Source organism: Gambusia affinis, linkage group LG12 (genome assembly GCF_019740435.1).
Source record: "Gambusia affinis linkage group LG12, SWU_Gaff_1.0, whole genome shotgun sequence".
Taxonomy (NCBI): Eukaryota; Metazoa; Chordata; class Actinopteri; order Cyprinodontiformes; family Poeciliidae; genus Gambusia; species Gambusia affinis.
In genome coordinates this window covers 2,435,706-2,455,264 of record NC_057879.1, presented here as the reverse complement: position 1 = coordinate 2,455,264, position 19,559 = coordinate 2,435,706, and the positions used below count along the sequence as shown (strand labels likewise).

The window sequence follows — 19,559 nt, the reverse complement described above, 5'->3', positions numbered from 1 at the left end:
ACTGCGTTCTGCTGGAAGAAGCTTTCATGTCTCTTTGAGATGGTATCAGTTAGCCGGTTGAGTCACTCCGGGCCGTGCTTTCTTTAGACTGACTACTTTTCCTTGAATGGAAATTAAATAGTAATCATACACTAATTGAAAGAGGACGCAAAGTAAAGAGTTTACTTCCTTCCCATTTCTGTTTTCTTTTGTCGTAATTCTTCCTTCATACTTTGTTCCCAAAAAGTAAAGCTTTCTGAGCGCTGCCTGGAAGTTATCCATCATGCACAAGATCATGTGTACACAGGCTGTAACTACATAAACCTCCTTTATATTCCAGTTATTGGCTTAGTTCAAGCAAGGTCTGTTGGAAACTGTTGGAAGTGGACGTGTCACCCTGTGAACTGTTTCATTTACTGCACATTCCTGTACTGCTGTTGTTTGAAGTTAACTGAGGTCTTCATTATTGAGTTGGATAACTTTTTGCACAAATATAAAAATTTGCAGTAATATTATTATGTGATAACTACTGCTGCTATGGCCGGATAACTGATATTTCCCTTTGTTATATATATTTCATTCCACTTTCATCAATGTGTAAAAGTGACCACACCACCTATATTCTGCTTTAAACCTTCGCTGCATCACCAGAAGTGTCATGACTGAACAAATACACAAACAAAATGGAAATAAACATAAATCCTTATATCAGCACAGTTTTACTTATTGGACTGATACCAATTTGTTAAAAAGTGACCAACGTCGGCTGATACCGATGTAGATTCTGATATATCATGCATCTGTAGTAAAAAATACTCTGTGATGATAATAATGATTGCACTACAGCAATGAATATGAGCATAAGACTATTTATCAAAGATTTGTTGAACTTTTAAAGCAATATTTTTATTATAGCTTGCAAATTATAACAAAAATGCATATCTCATAAAACATTAGCATGAATAGAACTTAATAGTTTTACTATATATCCACTACTATTATTGCGTCAATACAATGATGTATTGCATTAGCTAGAAAATGACCTCCAGTCTTTACTGAGGTCATCTGTTGTCTCATCCTGAGGGGCTGATGTCCAACAACCTCAAACTATCCACAGCATGCCGGCAAACTGCAGCAGATTTTATACAACATTTTAGTTATTCCATGATTTTTAAAGAGAAACTGTGGAGGGAACCTATACTTGAAGCTTCCAGTTTCCTTCTTAGTAGTAGGTTTGGTAAATGTCTCTGGAAGTGTCTCAAAAAGGCATTTGCAGAGAGTTACAAATGTGTTTTTTTTTTTTTTTAAATGGGAAACTTTAGCCAAACAACCGTAGAAATAACCCAGAGAGTAAAACCAGCAGCATGGTGGGTGAGGTGATGTGTCCGGTTTTGTTGTTCCTAGCAGGTCTGGTAATGATTAACAGGAAGTGGCACCACAGTCCAGACTGTCGTGCTTTGCTGTCATAAAAGCATCAACCTCCTAAAGTTGATCTTCTATCAATCCTCACATCTTTACCGTATTAAAGGCTTTAATCCACAGCCTTGTTTATTTTTACTCCTTGTGTGTTGGATCCAGGTTTATGACCTGGGTTTCCACCTTGGCTGCTTGTGTTTGTAGGTGCTGGTGCTTCACAGAAACAGGAAATGGAAAAGAAGGGTCCTGCCATTGGTTGAGTCAACCTCACAGGGGTTTACAACCCATCACCTCAACGATGTGGCCACATCATGTACTGGCATGACATCAGAAGAAGTCTGAACTGCCACAGAGTTTCTGTACTTACAGAACCTGCTGCAGGAGCTCATGAGTAGCTGATATCCCAGCTAGGTTTGTGTGAAGAAATAAAACAAATACGTAGCTATTATCTAAATGGGTTGAAAAACGTCTGACCTGTCTCTGACCTGACCATTTTCTTTACTTTGTGTTTGTTTAATTCCATCTTGGTGCAACATGTGAGACATCCCACATTCTATACAGCCACGCTAAAGCTTTGCTTTGTTGTTCTTGTTGCAGTGTTGTGCTGACCAAGATGTCTTCTAAAGCTCCAAGTACCAATAACCTGAACCAGGCCCGGCAGACCGTACAGCAGCTGAGACTAGAGGCGAGAATTGAAAGGATAAAGGTAAACCACATAACGAACATCTTCATTGGAAGAGACTGTTGAACCTTGCTGCTGTCTGTTTTAGGGTTATAGACTCTGACTCAACAGTCCATCAGCGGATTCCCGATAGTGAATATTTACGTGAGAGTATGTACTGGTTATCCTGCCAATGTAAACAAGGGCCAGTCTGGCACTAAGCACAGAAAGCTACTCGAACCCTACATTTTTTGCTAGTAAAAAGATTTTAGCTTTTATTTTCTCTCAAAGCAGACATGTGTTGCTTTACCCCATAGCACTCATCATGACATTACACCAAAACAGATCGTGAGCGATTGACTTCACAATGTTCCAGTTGTTGGGTACATCATCCGACCGGATTGTTCATCAGATTGAATGCCGGTGTGTTTTGGCCTTTAGGCGCTCTGTAGTTCTAGATGCCCGACAGGAAAATAATGGATCACCGGTAATTTGACTCAAAAGTTTCCAGCAGGTCAGACAGAATCACAGAAGTCGGATTGTAGAAGAATCAACGCTAACCAAAAAAACCCCCACAATTTCCGGGTCCACAAAATATTTGACAGTGATCATAAATAAGTACTTTTTGTTTCCTATATTACCATTTATCAAGACATTTGAACATATACTATACTATTTGAACTGTCCCTTTAGTTGGCGGAGAAGATTGTAACCCTGTAACAATCATCTTGTTATGTCATATAACACTGACATAATAGTCAGTGTTATGATGTAGGAGGTCTTGACCACATCACTTTGATCTGGTGTCTGATAAGAACATCAGAAGCACCGGCTCACATCCATCTGATGGCTTTAATCACTGCATAACACTGGACTGCCATTTCACCTTAACATTTCTCCTGTCTGACTCACTCAGACAAGATGCAGATGTAAAAAAATTTATATTATCTCCATGGAGACCCATATCCACCGCAAACTAGCAGCCATCAACTGCTCACGTCACACTGTTTAGATTTATTTGTATGTTTTAATTTTAATCACATTCATTTTCTGGACATGTAATTCTTGGCACTTTGATATTTGTTTTCCAAATTTAAATAAAAAAAACGTGTGAAATGCTGTCAGGACATTTCACAGTTAGACGACTGTTCAAAAGCAGACAGGATGTTATGCAGAGACAAAACACAATGAGGTAAGTGATTGCGTAAAAAACCTCAGAACAACATGCAAGACGTCAGTCCACACGCCACACTGCGAACAGAGGCAGGGTCTCTGGATAAAGGCCAAATAAGAGGAGGAGGAACCCACTTTGTTTTTGCAGTATTATGAGAGACCAAGGCTTTCAAGAACATGAAGAAGGAAAGCTCCGACTCAATCAGATCATCTGCATGTGTTCTTTCCATCTCCTGGTCAGCTGAAAGCTGCTAGTATGGAATGGGAACTTAAAGGGGCAGTGTTATATATTTTCCAGACACATGGTGCCACTTTACATCACAGTCCAATAACTATGTTACCTTCAGTTGTTATAAAAATGGGATATATACCAAAATGGCTCCATAAATTAAACACCTTGAAATCGAGCCCTTGTCTTTTTTAAAAACTCCTGCTCTTTCTGTAACTCCACCTGCAGGATGTCATCGCAGTAAAGCTCCTATATTGACCCGTTAACAATGTTTTAACCAGAGCTGCACTGAGAAGTAGCTCCTATAATGAAGTCAGCAGATCTGCAGATCCACCTGGAGTTTTCTGGTTGCTGCTGGTTAGTCTGAAGAGCTGAGTGGGGGAGTCACAGGGAGGGCTGCTCTGTGGGAGGGAAGCTTGGAAACTGCAGCTCTGGGGAGGAGCTGCACTTTGAAGGCAGAGCTAGATTCACCCAGGTGTTTTGCACAGCAGAATGGTTGCCATGGAGATTAAAATATTTCTCAAACATTCATGAAAGAATCAGGGCAACTCTCCACGTCTGTTTTTGATGAGGGAATACGATTATAACATGTTGTAAAGCTCAAAGAAGTTGATTTTATATAATAAAACAGGAGTCTTGTTGGGATGAGTCTCTGAGTGATCTGGTGTTTCGCCTTTGCTTACTTTACGTTTCACTCACTGCCATGATGGTTTGGATTGTGGCTTTTCCAAATCAGCGATCCAGATGCGTTGGTGCGCTGAACATCTCCAAATGCGAGAACTAAAATCGTGGTGTTTCTTTTTCCTTTTTTTTTTTTTTTTACTCCAGATCTCCAAAGCCTCCGCGGACATTGTGAAGTTCTGCAGCGAGCATCAGAAAAACGACCCCCTCATCGCGGGCATCCCTGCTTCAGAAAACCCCTTCAAGGAGAAGAAGCCCTGCACTTTATTGTAGTGGACGCCCTCTAGCCTTTTCTTTCCTTCTGCTTATCGATGTTGCTGTATTGTTCATGTTGGGATGGGTGAGAGAGGATCTGTGATCATATCATTAGGTGTTTTAACAGTTGGTGCAGAATGCTGTGCGGCGGCTCCCGTTTGGGGGATTTTGACCAAAACTACTGACCTGCCACTGTTCAGGGTGAACTTCAACCGCTTCAGAAATCTTTGTCTGCGTGGGTTTCATAAAGTCTAAATCTTATTTTCGAATTCTTCTACCAGTTAAAGCAGCATTCAGTGATGGGTTTTCTCTGTCAGTGTTTATCCAGTTGTGTCTCCAGTGGGCAGTGACTGTTATTTGCCTTAAATGGACGCCAACAACCAAAGTCTCCCAGCTGGCCTTTTCTATAAAAGCTTCCCATGATTGAGAGCCACTGCAGCAGTTTTCCACAGCTTGTGCCACTAAATATTTGGGATCAAAATGTCCAAATGTTGCCATGATGTATTTTATTGAGAGAGAGAAGCAGGTAGTATTAAATCAAAGAACATGAAATCAGTCGTATCAAACAGCCGGTCACATCTCCAGCTGACCAATGACAATCCACATTCCATTGAATATGCTGTTAGGATTTTTGTTAGTTTGATAAATTTCACATCGTCTTTAAATCATTTAATAAAATAATTGAGGCAGACATATTCTCCATGTGGAATACATATTAAATCCATTCATCTTGCCAAGTTTTGTGGGAAAGTCTCCTGCTTATGAAAACACTGAATTAATCAATAATCTCAAATTAACATTTTTTATTTAAAACTCTGGATGAATGGGGATTTTTTACTGTTAGATTCTGTCTCCGATGTAAACTAACCCTGTGTGTTGAAAACCAGCCAAACCTGAACTACTGTATTCATAACCTCCTCCATGAGTAGAGATGCCAGTTTCCAATTAAAATGTTTGATTTGCAGCTCCCAAATTTAACAGATTCCAACCCCTTTTAAAAACTATAATTGAAGGATATATATATATATATATATATATATATATATATATATATATATATATATATATTAACAAAGACGTTTGCAGTTTCCACCGGACTTTCTGGGTTGTTTTATCTTCGGCATATTTTGGATTCTCTTCCTCGCTTTCTGATTGGCTATCCATCACATCCAACAGCCTTCCTGCTCATTCGTCCTCAGGGAATATCACACACACACACACACACACACACACGCTACGATCTCTGACCATAGATGATCCAACATGTTTGATTTTCCCAACATCCTCCAGATGGGTCTCTCCTAACACACCATGCAAAATTGGTGGAGGGGGGAAATTTGGAGAAAAAATGGCACAAAAATCTTGCTGTGAACCAGGCATTAATTCCAAATCCAAAAATAAAATAAAATAAGAATTTTTTTTTTTTTTAAACCAGGAAATTCTCCTGAAGTCAGAACCCCAACTAAGAAATTTCCCATCAAACCCAACATAGTTTCATTCCATCTTCAATGTTTTGGTAGCTGACTGCTGAAAAGATGCCAGACTTTCTGGTTTCCTGTCAAATTGGAAATCTGGCTCAATCTGTTGATGCATTTCTGTATCTAAGTGCAAACACACACACACACGCACACACACACACAGCTCTAACTCTGGCTGAACAAAACTCAGCAAATGTTGCAAACCACTGTGAGCTCCACCTATCAACTCACAGCAAATAACTCTGGTAACGTCAGAACTTTTAATGGTTGTAGGAGCAGGTGATAAAAGCTTTTCCATTCATTCTACCAGATCTGTTGTTGGTTGAGGTAGAGTAATGGGGGAGTGGGGGTGAAGGGGGACCTACATGCCTTATCTGCTGTGGTAAATTTAAATAGTAGGAATAAAATCAACCTTACCCATGTTTGCCTCTTATTATGAAAAATCATTTTACGTGTTGTTTTTCCTTTAAAAAGATTTAAAAAAAAAAAGAAAATCTTTCTTCTTCTTTTCTTGTTTCCTTCCCCATACGGACGCCTGACGCTGATCCACTGTCCTCTTCCTCTACGTCTGTTTTTCTTACTTGCAGTGAATGGGCTCTGTGTGTCGCTGCCAATGATGATTTGGGAACAAAAGCTTAAGAACACAACCGCCATGTGTTGCCATGTCTTCATTCAATCTGTAGCTCTTGTTGTTCCATTGAGAGATTAATTTAACTGACCAAAAGCTTTTTTTCCCCTGTTGGATAAATGTGTTTATTAATTTGATTTGATGAAGCTCAATAAAGTGAAACATTCCTACAGCACGACGCGTCACTTTTCAGTGGACTAACGATACAGGAAGCTGACTGGGGTCTCTTATGATGCAGGCCGGCTTGTTGGCACCCGGGTAAAGGCATCAGCTTTTATTGCAGTAGCATAATCTCTGTCATTGACATCCAAAACATCCTAACTGTTGTCCAGCTGTTTTGAACAAATTCAGCCCCTGTTGTCAGTATTTTAGAAACTCTACTCAACCACAAGTTTACATAGAGTGAATAAAAAGACACACCTGTTGTTCCCCCTGCTATCTGACGTTAAATCAGACTAAACTTTTCTTGCTTTGTCAGAATTATGAAAAATATTCCTGTTTTCTAATTCCACAATAATGAGAGAACATGTCGGAGACTTTAAGTGACTTTATTTAATTGACTTTAATGAATTATTAAATTAAATAATTGTTAATAAAAAATAAACATTGAAACACACTTAAATTTAAACACTAATTAATTAATAATAATTAATTAATTGACTTTTTAATTGTTCTTGTTCTCTCTGTGGTCTTATTCCCCCTCTACCAGAAACAACCAATCAGGATCTTACTGCTGTCAGTCATTCTCGTGTACACACTGCTCAGACCCTCCCCCTTCCTCTCTGTTGCACTACAGCTGGTTCACCATAACAAAGCCCGTTATGAATGCTAAGGCTAGTTAGCATGGCCACCAATGATGGAGGATAAACAGTTTTCTTGTAACGGTAAGTTGTTTCTCCACAGCGCGTTCATAAGCATGATTGATAGCATTAAGCCCCTCCTCCTGGCTCTGATTGGATCTTTCTGACCGGGAGCGCTGCATCCCTTCAGACAGATATAGTAGCACAGAAATGAGCTCCATCTCTCTACTCTCTATATATTATCTGTCTCACACTGTCAGGACTTGGTAGTTTTAACAAATTTAGTTTTAACTTTAAGCTGAGCTCAGAGCTTGTCTGCGGGTTTTGGTAGGGACTGATTCTGGTCCTGGAAAAATGCTGATAAATGTTTGTTTTTTGGCTGCGTATTTTGCATCATTGCCCTGTGAGAAAGACCAACTGACATATAATGTTCAGTTCACTATTTTTTTTTGTTTTGTTTTTACTTCAAATCAGGCCCACAGCACCACACATCATCCCCCATGATTAACACTGGGCATGAGCTGCTTGTCCACAAATTCATCTGTTGTTTGACATCTGATCAGACCACATTTTGCCATATAAATGTTGTCTAAAGTGGCTTTCGGTGACCTTCAGGTGCCACTCTTTGCCTGCTCACTGTGTGTGTTGGCAACATAACATGGCTCCTCCTCCAGCCTGGTGACTGAAAGTCATGAGCCTCTGTGTGTCATCATATTTCTATTCCTCCAGCAAAACACAAAGTCATTATCATAAGAAGCTCTCAGGAATGCCACCCTGCGTTTGTAAAGTTACTCAGTGCATGAATTTGTTTCAGCAAAACGTTTCATCAAAATGTTCCAAATGAGGTGATGCCGCTGAAATGAGGATTTATTTTAAGACTTCATAAACATCTTGACCAGGAGTGTCTCAGCCTTTCTGTGGGCCCACTTCCTGTCATTAGTGGTCTATTCCTGTCTAATTTGGGAGCAGGAGCTGTGGCCCTCTCACCGAGGCCCTCAGAAAGCTGGGAGCGCTGGAGCTAAATTTAGAACAGAGCCAAGGCCCAGTTTCTGCTCCTGGAGAGCAGAGGCACTATTTTTGCTCATCCTGGGAGTCCGCCGGGTTTCTCTGACCTTGTTTCTGTCCAGCTGCAGGCTGCACACACTGCAGTGTGTTCTGCCTTTACACAATGGGAAGATCATACAGGATCATACACATCACATTGTTAAAGCTGCACATGTGCAGAGGATGCAGCGGTTCTCGCACACAAAGCAGCAGCAGCAGTGGTGAAACGTTGATGCCTCCTTTATTAAAAATCAGCAGTTTTTCCCTCCATCCCCCACAAATGAGACGTGGTGATGCAGGATGAACCAGGTGTGTCTGCGGTGAGAAAATAATAGGAAAAAAACCAGCTAAAAATAGCACAAGCTGTAAAAACTTAACTTAATATTAGTTTGAATATTATATAAAAAAGTTAACTTTAAGTAATAATGTAAAAACTTAAGTTAAGGCAACTTTGAAAAAAAAAATCTCTTAACTAATCACTTTTAATCTAATTCAGTTAACTACAGTTAACTTGATTAGCGTTGTAGCAAGAGCTCTTGTTAAGAGTTTAAAGTTATTTAACTAAACTGAGTCAAAGCAACAAGGAAAGTAGTCAAGCTGAGTCAGCACTTTTCTTTACAGTGCACAGCTAGAGCTTCAAATTAGAAATGTGAGTAAAACTTTGTCAATCTTCTGCTTCTGTCAAAAATAACACATTTTCACCATTATAGTGTTTCCATTAAATAAGAAATACAATTAAAAATCACACGATAAGTCATTAGAAAGCTTTTCTTGCTGGGGTGCAAGGAACAGTGAAACATAGGTAGGAAAAAAAACAAGTTTAAGATTGTAAAAGACGAGCTCATAACAGTAATGGTAAAAGTAGTCATACTGGTGTTTTTTTGTTAGTTTTTTGTTCCATATAGAGATTTCCAATATTTAAGTAAATAGAAATAAAGTTTAAATTGTTTAAAAAATCAAAACAAGGGGTAGAACGTCTCTTCTTACAGCAGCTTAGATGATATTTAGCAAGCAAGAAAACAATATTTATCCCATCAGATATTTGGCTATTGAAGTCATCAACATATTATAATATATGAGTTATGGTAATGTCTTGGATGTCCTTGATTCTAAATGACAACCAGCTCTGAATGTCTCTCCCGAGTTTATAAGAGAAGAGGCAGGAAAAAATGAGCAACAGGATGTTTCCACTGGCACAAACCATAAAGAAAAAACAACAGGAAGTAGTTGGAGGATGATGTTTTTTTTAATAAATTATGACGTGAACAAACTTATTCATGTGTGATTTTAATTTTGTTTCTCCTTTAACGGAAACATCGCAATTGTGATTTATTTTTTTATTTTTATTTTTTACACTTGTGGAATATTGACAAAGATTCTGTACATTTGTAACAGAAACACGGCTGCTGAGAACAATGCTAAATAAGCCCTGAACACTCAGTGGCCTAGTGCAAGCCCGGTCCAAACAGCCTCAATATTGGGCACCAGCACTCTCTCTGCCTGCCAGTGGGGGCCTCCGGTCCCGCTGTGAAAAGCTTTCCTGGTTCTGGTGTCAGTGTGTTGGAATGTGCTGCGCTGGGACAGAAGAGGGTGTGTATGCGTGTGTGGGCGTGTGTGCGTGTGTGATGGGTCAGGCTGCAGAGGTTCAGCTATCTGGTCCCTTCACTCTTTCACATTCCAACTATAACAAAGTCCAAGTAGCGTCTCAGTTTTGCAGTCTGGGTGGTGACATTAGGAGCTGCTGGCGGCGGCCTCTGGGTGTTGCTCTGCTCCTGGTTCCTCTTTCAGGGAATGGGGATCTCTAGATGTGAAACCTTGGCCCCTCCTGAATCTCTGCCAGCATTTTATAGACTTTCCACTTACTCTGCAAAACTGAGCTGGCACTGGTCTGCTCGTGTGCTGAAACGACCAAACCAGAATGAAAGAAATAATTAGGGCTTATTTTACTGCCTTGCAAAAGGAGGATCAAGATCAAGGATGCTTTCTCGTCGTCATGTGTTCGCACCAGTTCAGGAACGTTTGACCGCAACAGCTTGGAGATAAATTCAGGCGCAGTATCTGGCTTAAGATAGAAAGCTTTATTTTTTTTCTTTGAAATGTTCTCTTTACAAAGCCATACTCTTCCCGAATTTATTTTATATCTAGCAGTTAAATGCTTCACTAGCCTGGGGACGAGACTTTAATGTGTTATTTTTGATTAATTAATTACATGAATTTTGACATTTTTTGCACAATTAGTCAATTCACTGGTTTCTGGTACGCCTGTAAATCCAAGCAGCCTGGAAATGTTTGCTGCTTTCAAGTTGTGGTTTAAATTAGTTAGCTTATTAGCAAAGCTACATGTCTATTTATTCAATAATTTAGCAGCAAAAAGGGTTTTTGAATTGAAAATGTTGCTTATTTTGTTTATTTTTTTATTTATTTTTTTATTAAAATGTGATTAATTGATTACAAACCTTGCAATGGACTTGATTTAAAATTTAAACCCAGTCCTGTTACCAGTTCACACATAATGGAATTTTGTTTGGCTAAAAATAAAACCAATACCACCTGAGTATTCTCAATCAATCAATCAATCAATCAATTTCTCAGTCACCAACTGAGAAACCAGAAACAAACATCACATTTTGTTTAGTGCCATCACCAAAATCATCGTTACACATCAAATATGTTGGTCAAGGTTTCACTTATTATAGTTCAAAATCAACTCTAACCAGGTGAGGTTTTATTCTAGATCTAAAGGAACTCAGTGTTTCGGCTGTTCTGCAGTTTCCTGGAAGTTTGCTCCAGATTTGTGGTGCATAGAAGCTGAATGCAGCTTCTCCATGTCTGGTTCTGGTTCAACCCTTGAACTCTTCCACATGTTTCGTAACACGAGGCTTAAAATAACTTTCAGCCTCCGATCACAACAATACTGTGTTACATCAGAGAGCGTCAGCCACCCCCCCCCCAGTCACAGGACAGGTGACCTTTCACTTAGAGCCAACCGACACCATGGAGCTCTGAGGAGTGGCTGGAGGGCAGAGAAACACTTTGAGTCACGCATTCCTGAAACGCCTTAAGGACTTTCCAATTATTTCTAAAAGCCAGAATTAGCTGGGCAGAAACTGTCTGTAGGCTGGAGGGAGAGTAATGAAGACTGTATGTTAAATCAGATAAATGCACAAATGGTGGCTTTATGCAGTACAGAAAAAATAAAAGAATATTATACCCATTATGGCAGGAAAATAGCAAGTGCTAAATAGACTTCTCTTATTGCACTTCTTATGCTACGTGCTCCCAGTGGGTTTTGGGAAATGTAGTGAGGCGGAGTGAAAACCTCAGAAGGACACTGAAGTAAAAACCTTGTAATAGTTCCAGTAAAATGTGTTTTAATTATTTTTTTTCCTGGTGACGGACAACTAAGAGCATTTATTTCCACTGAATGTGACATACAGACAAATCAGCTAAGGTGCAAAATGATAAGAACTCCATTTCTCAGCATTCTGAATGAGGCTCGCTGTTTTCAAACTCCAGACATTTCATTTAGTTCTGCTGACTGTCGAAGTGACCATCAGAACTAAAAACGATCCTGGCACTTTGTGAGTCCGGTGAAGGATTAAAAAAATTTTTTTTAAAAATCCAAAAATAGTTTAACGAGCCATTCCACTGTGGACATTTAAAACATTCAGAACTGTCAACATGCTCCGCTTTGGCTGACCTCGGCCTAGTCAAAGCTCAGATAATTATGTCATTTAAATGCTGTGGGGAAATTTGAAAGTGAGGAGTGGGACAGACTTTCTGCAGACTGGTTGGTAGATGGCTACAAAAACCCCAAAAGTCATCCTGCTCAGCTGCTCATCTCTTGCGTCGCAGTATGTTAGTTATGTTTTTGATGACGGCACAATATGTTTATGATATAAATTTGAACTCTTATTACATATGCATACAGTCCAGAAAAACGTGGACAGCCCTGAGCATCCTGTTTGTGAAACTTTCAGAAAAAGAGTCTTCAGTCAGAGGTGTCTTCAAATTTGTTGTAATACAGACTGCTTTCAGCTGAACTGTCAGACCAGCTGTAGGAGGGGTTACAGTATAGTTGCATAATTGTCTTTCCCAGAGAAAGATATAAAAAATAGAGATTTATACATTAATGTGAACATTTCATTCCAAAGAACTGAAGCTTTCAGTGGGGTGTGCAAACTGTCTAACATGACACAGCAAAAATAAATGCCTGATTAATGACTTTTTCTAAGCTGAAATTCTTTCAACCTTCCCCTGGCCGCTCTCACATGACCTAGATTGTGAAACTCCTTTTCGCTCTTTCGCCCAGATAATGACTTGGCACTTTCAGAGGGGGTTGCCTGCCTTACATCAGCCGAGTGACGTCACCAGCAGCCAGCTTCTGGAAGATCACCTGCTGGTGTGATCATGTGACTGCTGGATAAAGAGGGAGAGGAGGGGAGGCGTCAGCGGCTCACAAGGACTTACACAACGTCCTGCATGCCAGAAAACACCCACTGACTAAACTGTTTCTGCTCTGCTCTCTTCTGACCTGCAGCAGTTCAGGAGCCGCCAAATCAAAAACTTAAGACGCTCAAATCTTAGACAATCGCAGTCTGAAGTCTCTGCCACTCGCTTTTCTTTAGAGAGTGGTTGAGCTGTTTGGATGAATGCGCTCGGTCCTGCTGACCGCGGCAGAAGCCTGAGCAGCGGCCGGGTTGGGCCGGTCATTGTTCTGCTTAGGCCAGGGATGGCACCGGGGCCACAGCGGGGCCGCAGTGGCCGGCCTGACCCCCTGCCATCCACACGTGACACTCTCTTTCACTGCAGCTCAACATTCAGCAAAAAAAAACAAAACAAAAAACAAATCAACCCAACACATTTTACATTTTGTTTCCAAGAAGATTTTATTGACAGGAAAACATTTGTCTGGTACTCAAGTCGTGCAAGTTTGTAAAAAATAACATAAATATGCATAAATATAATTAGAAATAACTTAAATTTGAACAAAAGAACTAGTTCACTTAGAAAAAAATAAAACAACAAAAAAAAAAAAAAGTAGCTGGTGTGTTGATAGATATAGAAGAAACAGTAAAACAGAATGAAGGTTTTCCCTTTTGAAATCAGAACATCAACCTGAACATGAACGGCTGTGATGAATAAGTTAAACTGCAGCAGCTCCAGTGTTTCAACAAGTGCTTTATTTCTGCAGAGAGCCTGAGGCCTGGGTCCGCTCAGCGGCTCAGCAGCTCCGCGTCCCGGGGTCGCTGTCCCGCTCCTCCCCATCGCCACGGAGACGTTGCCAAACAAACAGCGTACAGTCCTTGTGTTCGGCTGCGGGGCGTCACACTGAAAAGCACACAAGCTTCGTAACACTTCCACCTCCAGACGAATTGAGTCCGCCACGGCCCGCGGACGTTAACTCCAAACAAACCCGGTTCGGAGTGGAAATTCCGACCCCACGCTTTTTTTTATTTTGGTTTTGAACACATCCCACACTGACAGCATGTTTTTTGTTTTTTCTCTTTCTTGTTTTTTTTGTGTAGTTTTTTTTTTTCCTGTGCTCTCTGCAACCAGCGTTGCAGCAGACCTGGTTCTCTGGTGGGAGCATGGTGTCAGGTGGGATTTAAAGCACGCCTCCTGTGCAGATATGATTTGGTTCCGAACAGGGTCTCCTCAATGCGGGGCGGTCCGGGGCGAGGGGGCTCATCGCTCGGGCAGGTTGATGATGGGAACCCACTGGTCCATGCACCGGCTCTCTCTGCAGAACCGGTTCAGCTTGCTCAAAGCGGGGTCCTTCCATGATGTGGAGTGAGGGCTCTGAAAGCAGGAAGGAAAACTGACGTTAATCATCCGAACATCATCTCTGGCTCAGTGTGACTGCTGTGGTGTTTCCACCAGGGGGCGCACCGATTGCAGTTTTCTACGTTCAGATGTTGGCGCATAACGATTGTTTTTGCCTCGAAAGTCGCTAAATATAGTGACAACAACTTTACAAAAGTGGGGTGGTCACCATGGAGACGTGACCTGGTGGGCGGAGCTAACGGTCAGTGCTCTGTCACTGAAGAGCAAAAGGTGACAGAGGCTGATTTTTAGACCTTTGCAGAGCTAGATAAGGTCCAGATAATATCGGTTTTACGTGTAAGTATCGATTGATCTCCCAAAATGAAGAAAACCAGAGCTGATTTATCCGCCGGCTGTTTTGTCTGTGCGCCTTTACTTTCCACTACACCAATTATATAGTCTACCACAAAGTCAACTGTGCAACAGGAGGAATTTCTCACCTTCCACCTTTTCTTAGGGTAAATTTCACCTGACACTGCAGGGCAGCCAGACCCACTGACTGTTTCCCTAAACATTCAAGACAAGAATCACTGAAACAATGAATGAATAAAATCTAACAAGTGGACAAAACCACAAGTACATCTCTGTGTTAAATGGAGATGTACCGACATTTTTTTTTTAAAGTTAGTAAAAAATGTATAACGTTCCTACAATCGAATAAATTTTCAAAGCAAATGTACTTTCTTTCAGCCCTGAGTCAGATCTCTGCCAGCCCCTGTTTCTGCACAACAGATTCCACATGAAATTCTTCAGAAGTCATACGAAGGAGAAGCTCTGCCATCGCTTTATCACAGGCACAGGAACAAGTGCGGACAAGTTCCCCTCTGAGTAAGAGTTTCGCTCACGCGCCCACGGCCAGGAGATCAAAGGTTCCATCCCAGACACAGTTATGGCCGAACAGAACAGACAGCACTCACAGTGACCAGGACGCAGTGCAGGTCCATGGGCTCCCCGCCGCTCTGCTTCCCTCCGCTTCCCTCCAGGATCTCTGCCAGCCGGTGGGTGTTGTTGACCCTCAGGATGTTGATGTCGTTCTCGCAGCAGAAAGCCTGAATGAGCGTGAAGTGGATCTGCAGGGCCACGTCTTTAACGTCGTCCTCGTCAGTGGCCAGGATGCACAGCACCACATTGTCAGGGTCTCTGTTGGAGAGGAAAGCGTTAAGGCGAGGTGGCGACCAGCAAACCCTGCTGGAGATCCAAGCAACACAGTCTGTACTCACATGTTGAGGGACTTGGCTGCCTCGTAGACTCCAACAGTAATACAGCCCTGAGGCAAGGCAGAGGTGAGGACTTCCTCCAAGGCTTTCGCCACCGTATCCATTCTGCAAAGCACAGACATGTGCATGTTCATGTTGCTGGAGCTGCGTTAGCAGTGTTTTGTCAAACCGAGGTCCCTCCACGTTGCATTCAAGTCAAGTTGTGCAATAGACACAATAGTGAAACAAAGCCAAATGTGATCCAAAAGGTCAACACTGTGATAAGATTTTCAAGTGTTTTCACTGGTGTAAATGGACATTAAAGGATTAAACCATGCTTTTTTTTTTACTGAGTTAAAGATTGTCACCTTCCTAAAACAATGGTCCTAAAATAATAATTAGCCTTTCCCCCCCCCCCACAATTACTTTACACAAATTCATATCTCTTTGAAAGCAAAAAATAAAAAAATCAGACAGTCCAACTTTGCTATTAAAACAGATTCAAAGTTGCTACACTAGATTTTAGGTTGATAGTGATAAGGATGATTTTACTATAGCGAAGTATTTCAAAGAGTTTTGATAATCTTAATAACGATCAAAACTCGTTAGAAAACAAAGCACAACAGTAGCAAGAGCTATTATGACTCTTCGGGAAATGCTGCAGAAACAGCGGCGACATTACATCACTTCATGGTTCTTTCAATACAGCCAACCTACTGTACGAGGTGTACTTGAATGCATCATAAAGAGCAGAACTCAAGGGGAAATATTGGAACTCGACACGAGATATAACTTCTTGCTAACCTCCTACTCCGTTTAAGAGAATTGTAACTAATACCCTTAATATTAACTAAGGCTATTAGTGAGCCTTAATTAATATTAAGGCTGAAGTCACTTTAAACAGCACGTGAACCTAAAAAGACAATACCGAGTCTGCTATACTACATTAAGCTCAAACCAGTCCACCTACAGAAACTTTGCAGCTCCATATTGGCTTTTATCCGTAAGAGCGGCGCTATTACTGTTTGATCTACTGTGGAACTTATGCAAAATAAATCATGCATAACAAACGACATTTACCTTTCTTGAGAATAATCCCCACTTAGTTCCTCAAATGTCATGTTGTACATTAAACTCAATCCGACCGTCTTGCAAAAAAACAGTAGCGAACAGCCAAGCTTTGCTGGAGCCTTCCGGACTCTACTGACTCTTTATCTGAACTCCACGGCGCTGCGTCTGACAGATAAATCTGGCAGCTTCACATTAAAACAGTCCCGAGGCAGCAGTATTCAGGAGGCGATTTACATAGCTGCGATGATTGGTCGGTTGCAGAACTAAAAGCAATGGGATTGGACAGAAACCCGGTGAGAGGCGTGTCCGTGTGTAGTCGCGTTACTACCGAAACTTCAGCTGTCTCGAGCCTATGACACAAAAAACCCTTTCTGTTCCCAAGCTGCAACAGTGATGTCAAGATAACTATCGTATTCGTTTTAATGGAGGAATTCTAAAATCCTCTAACTTTCCTCCTTTGTCGCATCTGAGTCGGTTTTTCTGTAGCTCCAAGACTGTGTAAAAAAACCCAAGCTAATATAAAGGAGAGGCGAAAATTTTAAGATATAGGTTCAAAATAATATTTCCTTCTTTTCCTGGCTATTTAAGTTAGCAACGACTCATGTTGCGTTTAACTTTTGTGCAGAACTCACCCCAACTGCCGGTCCAGAACTGCTATAACCTTCAGCACAGCCTCATAGCAACGGGACGCTTCCTGAAAGACCTGTCCTCTGATTGGTCTGTCGTGGAGAATGCGAATCCCCTCCCGGAAGCAGCGCGCGAGATACAAGGGACTGGCGCGAGAGTGACCGGAAGATGGATCTGAGTTGAAAGAAAACTGAAAACACAAAACTTCGAAACATGTGGAAAGACCGGCTCAACAAAACCCATTCAGCAATATCCTTCTGTTGAGTCATTTCCCACGCTCTTCTTTATTAATTGTTTTTATTTTCTTTTAAAAATGCATGTTCAAAGAATGCAAAATATTCTTTGAACATCTAAGAGGCCATATATCTCAATGAATAAACTGATACTCAAAAAGCTCAGATGAAATACAAAACCAGCATACAAAGTGTTGCCCGACCTTTTCTGTTGTTGAGCTACTCTGGTTTGACTGTAACATGTAAAATTTTATAATTCACCCTAACTCAAAATATGAAACAACACAAGGATACAAGAATAAAGACTAAGATATGCTGAGGATCTTAAAAAAAAAAACCCAAACAACAAAAAAAAAAAAAACAACCTATGGTGCCCCCTTGTGTCTTAATTAATAGTAAGCCAAAATTACTAGGGTTCTTTTTCCAAGAAGAAAACCAGTGTGATTCATCAATTGACAATTAGCAGATTAGCAACACTTGTTGATATCAATTCATATTAGGATGTATAACATGTATTACTAATATCAGTCAGCCTGGCCACTCACATATCTTGAATTTTCTAACATTGAATCAGCATGTTCTAAAGGAGGTTGTGTAGTACTGTGGACATGTAACAATGAGAAACACAATTTCAGAGGTGCAAATAATTATCTTTTTTTCTCCCATATTTGGTCGTCATTAAGTTTTATGTGCAAGACAGACATTGGATTTCTAGTTTGCAGTGCCTGAAAACCCTCATTCTTTAGTCTGGTTTGACTATCTTGTCCTTGTTGCTGTCCACTGTGGACTCTCCCTCTCATTTTCTTCTTTTCCACACTCCACCTGTTGCCTTTTCTCTGGTGTTAATGTCGGATGTTTTTGAAATTAAGCTTTTACCTGTTGGGCAAGCTGAGGGATCCGTTCAATCACTTGGTTCAAGTGATCAAGGTGTGGTCATTTGAAAAGCTTGTTATTTGAAAGAGACAAACTAGTATAAGTGTTGCAGTTTCTGTATGTTTGTTGTTCTGCACTGTGTGTAGGATTCAGCTAAAGATGCTGATTTAGGGATCTTTTTGCTACTGAAATGTGGCATATCACCAATTGTGGATAATATCTTGTTTTAGTGTATTTGCACACTTGAAAAACTAATGAAGTTAGCTAAACTGTTCTGAATTAAACAGTTTTAGTATGTACCAGCAGGAGGCGTAACACAACCAATTTCTCAGCTTCTACTGCTGAAGTCCTTGCCCTCTCTCTCCTTTGCATTAAAAACACACCAAACACACCAAAAGGTCTGTTTACATTAACAACAACATTTAATATACAGTTGGAATCAGTTGTTTACATACACCAAATAAAATACCTTTTTTTATTATTGCCCGTAGTCAAATCAGAACAAACATCTCTTGTTTCAGGTCAGCTAGAACGACCAAAATTATCTCTCTTTGCTAGACGCCACAATAATGAGAGAAATAATATGTCAGGAGTTTATTTATTTTTATTTTCTAAATTGTAAGTTTACATTCATTTGGTAGCATTACCTTTGAACTGCATGACTTCAGTCAAGCCTGTTGGCTTCCTTCCACCAGCTTCTCACAGTAGTTTGCTGGAGTTCTGGAGAAACGATGGAAGGGGGTCAGGTTTAAAGGACATCTTCTACACAACTTTTCAGACCAATTCTCTAAAGGACTGAGATCAAGGCTTTGTGGTGGCCACTAAAAAACATTATTGTCATTGCCCTTAAGCCACATTTTAACCACTTCCTGGAAGCTTAGGGTCATGGTCCTTCTGGAAGACCCATTTGCTCCATCCGAGCATAGATGGCTTTAGGGAACGGCCAAGACTGGGGCTCAACTGCTCAGTGTCTTAGGATGTGTACATAGGAGATGTTTTTATGGAAGAAACATTCATTGCATTAAATCATGAGATACTTCTCTTGAGATAGTTATTGTTTAAATCGCTCTGTGATAATGGTTTTTGGGGTTTTTGATCACCTACTTGCTTTTTATTTTGTCCTTTAAATCTTATATTATTGCCATATATTCTATGGCAATATTCTGTTCATTATTGTCAGTATTGCTAATATTGTTAGTGCATTCCTTTGTGTTTGCTTTCTTTTTTGGTGTATTATGTTCGTTGTGGTTTTGGATGTCGTTTCTGCAGTTGTGGCTTGTCCACTAGAGGGAGGCAGAGGTCAGATATTTGAAGAAACCTTCCCGTTTTTAGCAGTTGTGAGGAAACATCTGGATCAGCGCAGATCAGCGAGTTTAACAGCTCTGAAAT

At 40.6% G+C, this 19,559-nt stretch overlaps 2 protein-coding genes across 4 annotated transcripts in view; one reads left to right on the top strand and one right to left on the bottom strand.

The window, feature by feature from the left end:
• gng12a (guanine nucleotide binding protein (G protein), gamma 12a) overlaps nt 1-5,424 on the top strand; it is a 31,437-nt gene extending 26,013 nt beyond the window's left edge. The window contains exons 3-5 of one of the 2 annotated variants that reach the window (XM_044133032.1): nt 1,600-1,806; nt 1,993-2,101; nt 4,287-5,424. In XM_044133032.1, coding sequence (XP_043988967.1) covers nt 2,009-2,101; nt 4,287-4,412 — 219 coding nt within the window. In that variant the 5' untranslated portion in view covers nt 1,600-1,806; nt 1,993-2,008 and the 3' untranslated portion in view covers nt 4,413-5,424. The remainder of the gene's footprint in view (nt 1-1,599; nt 1,807-1,992; nt 2,102-4,286) is intronic. The other variant, XM_044133031.1, reaches the window with a different exon arrangement.
• A 929-nt stretch (nt 5,425-6,353) lies between these two features.
• Nucleotides 6,354-17,323, bottom strand: gadd45aa (growth arrest and DNA-damage-inducible, alpha, a). 2 transcript variants are annotated; one of them, XM_044133030.1, is made up of 4 exons: nt 17,070-17,323; nt 15,391-15,492; nt 15,088-15,310; nt 6,354-14,146 (listed from the first exon to the last, which is right to left on the bottom strand). In XM_044133030.1, exons 2-4 carry the CDS (start codon nt 15,489-15,491, stop codon nt 14,033-14,035), a joined length of 438 nt encoding a protein of 145 aa, XP_043988965.1. In that variant the 5' UTR covers nt 15,492; nt 17,070-17,323; the 3' UTR covers nt 6,354-14,032. The 2 variants fall into 2 exon arrangements, with proteins under 2 accessions (XP_043988965.1, XP_043988964.1); XM_044133029.1 differs by lacking the exon at nt 17,070-17,323 and adding an exon at nt 16,447-17,053.
• Between the last annotated feature and the right edge of the window lie 2,236 nt (nt 17,324-19,559).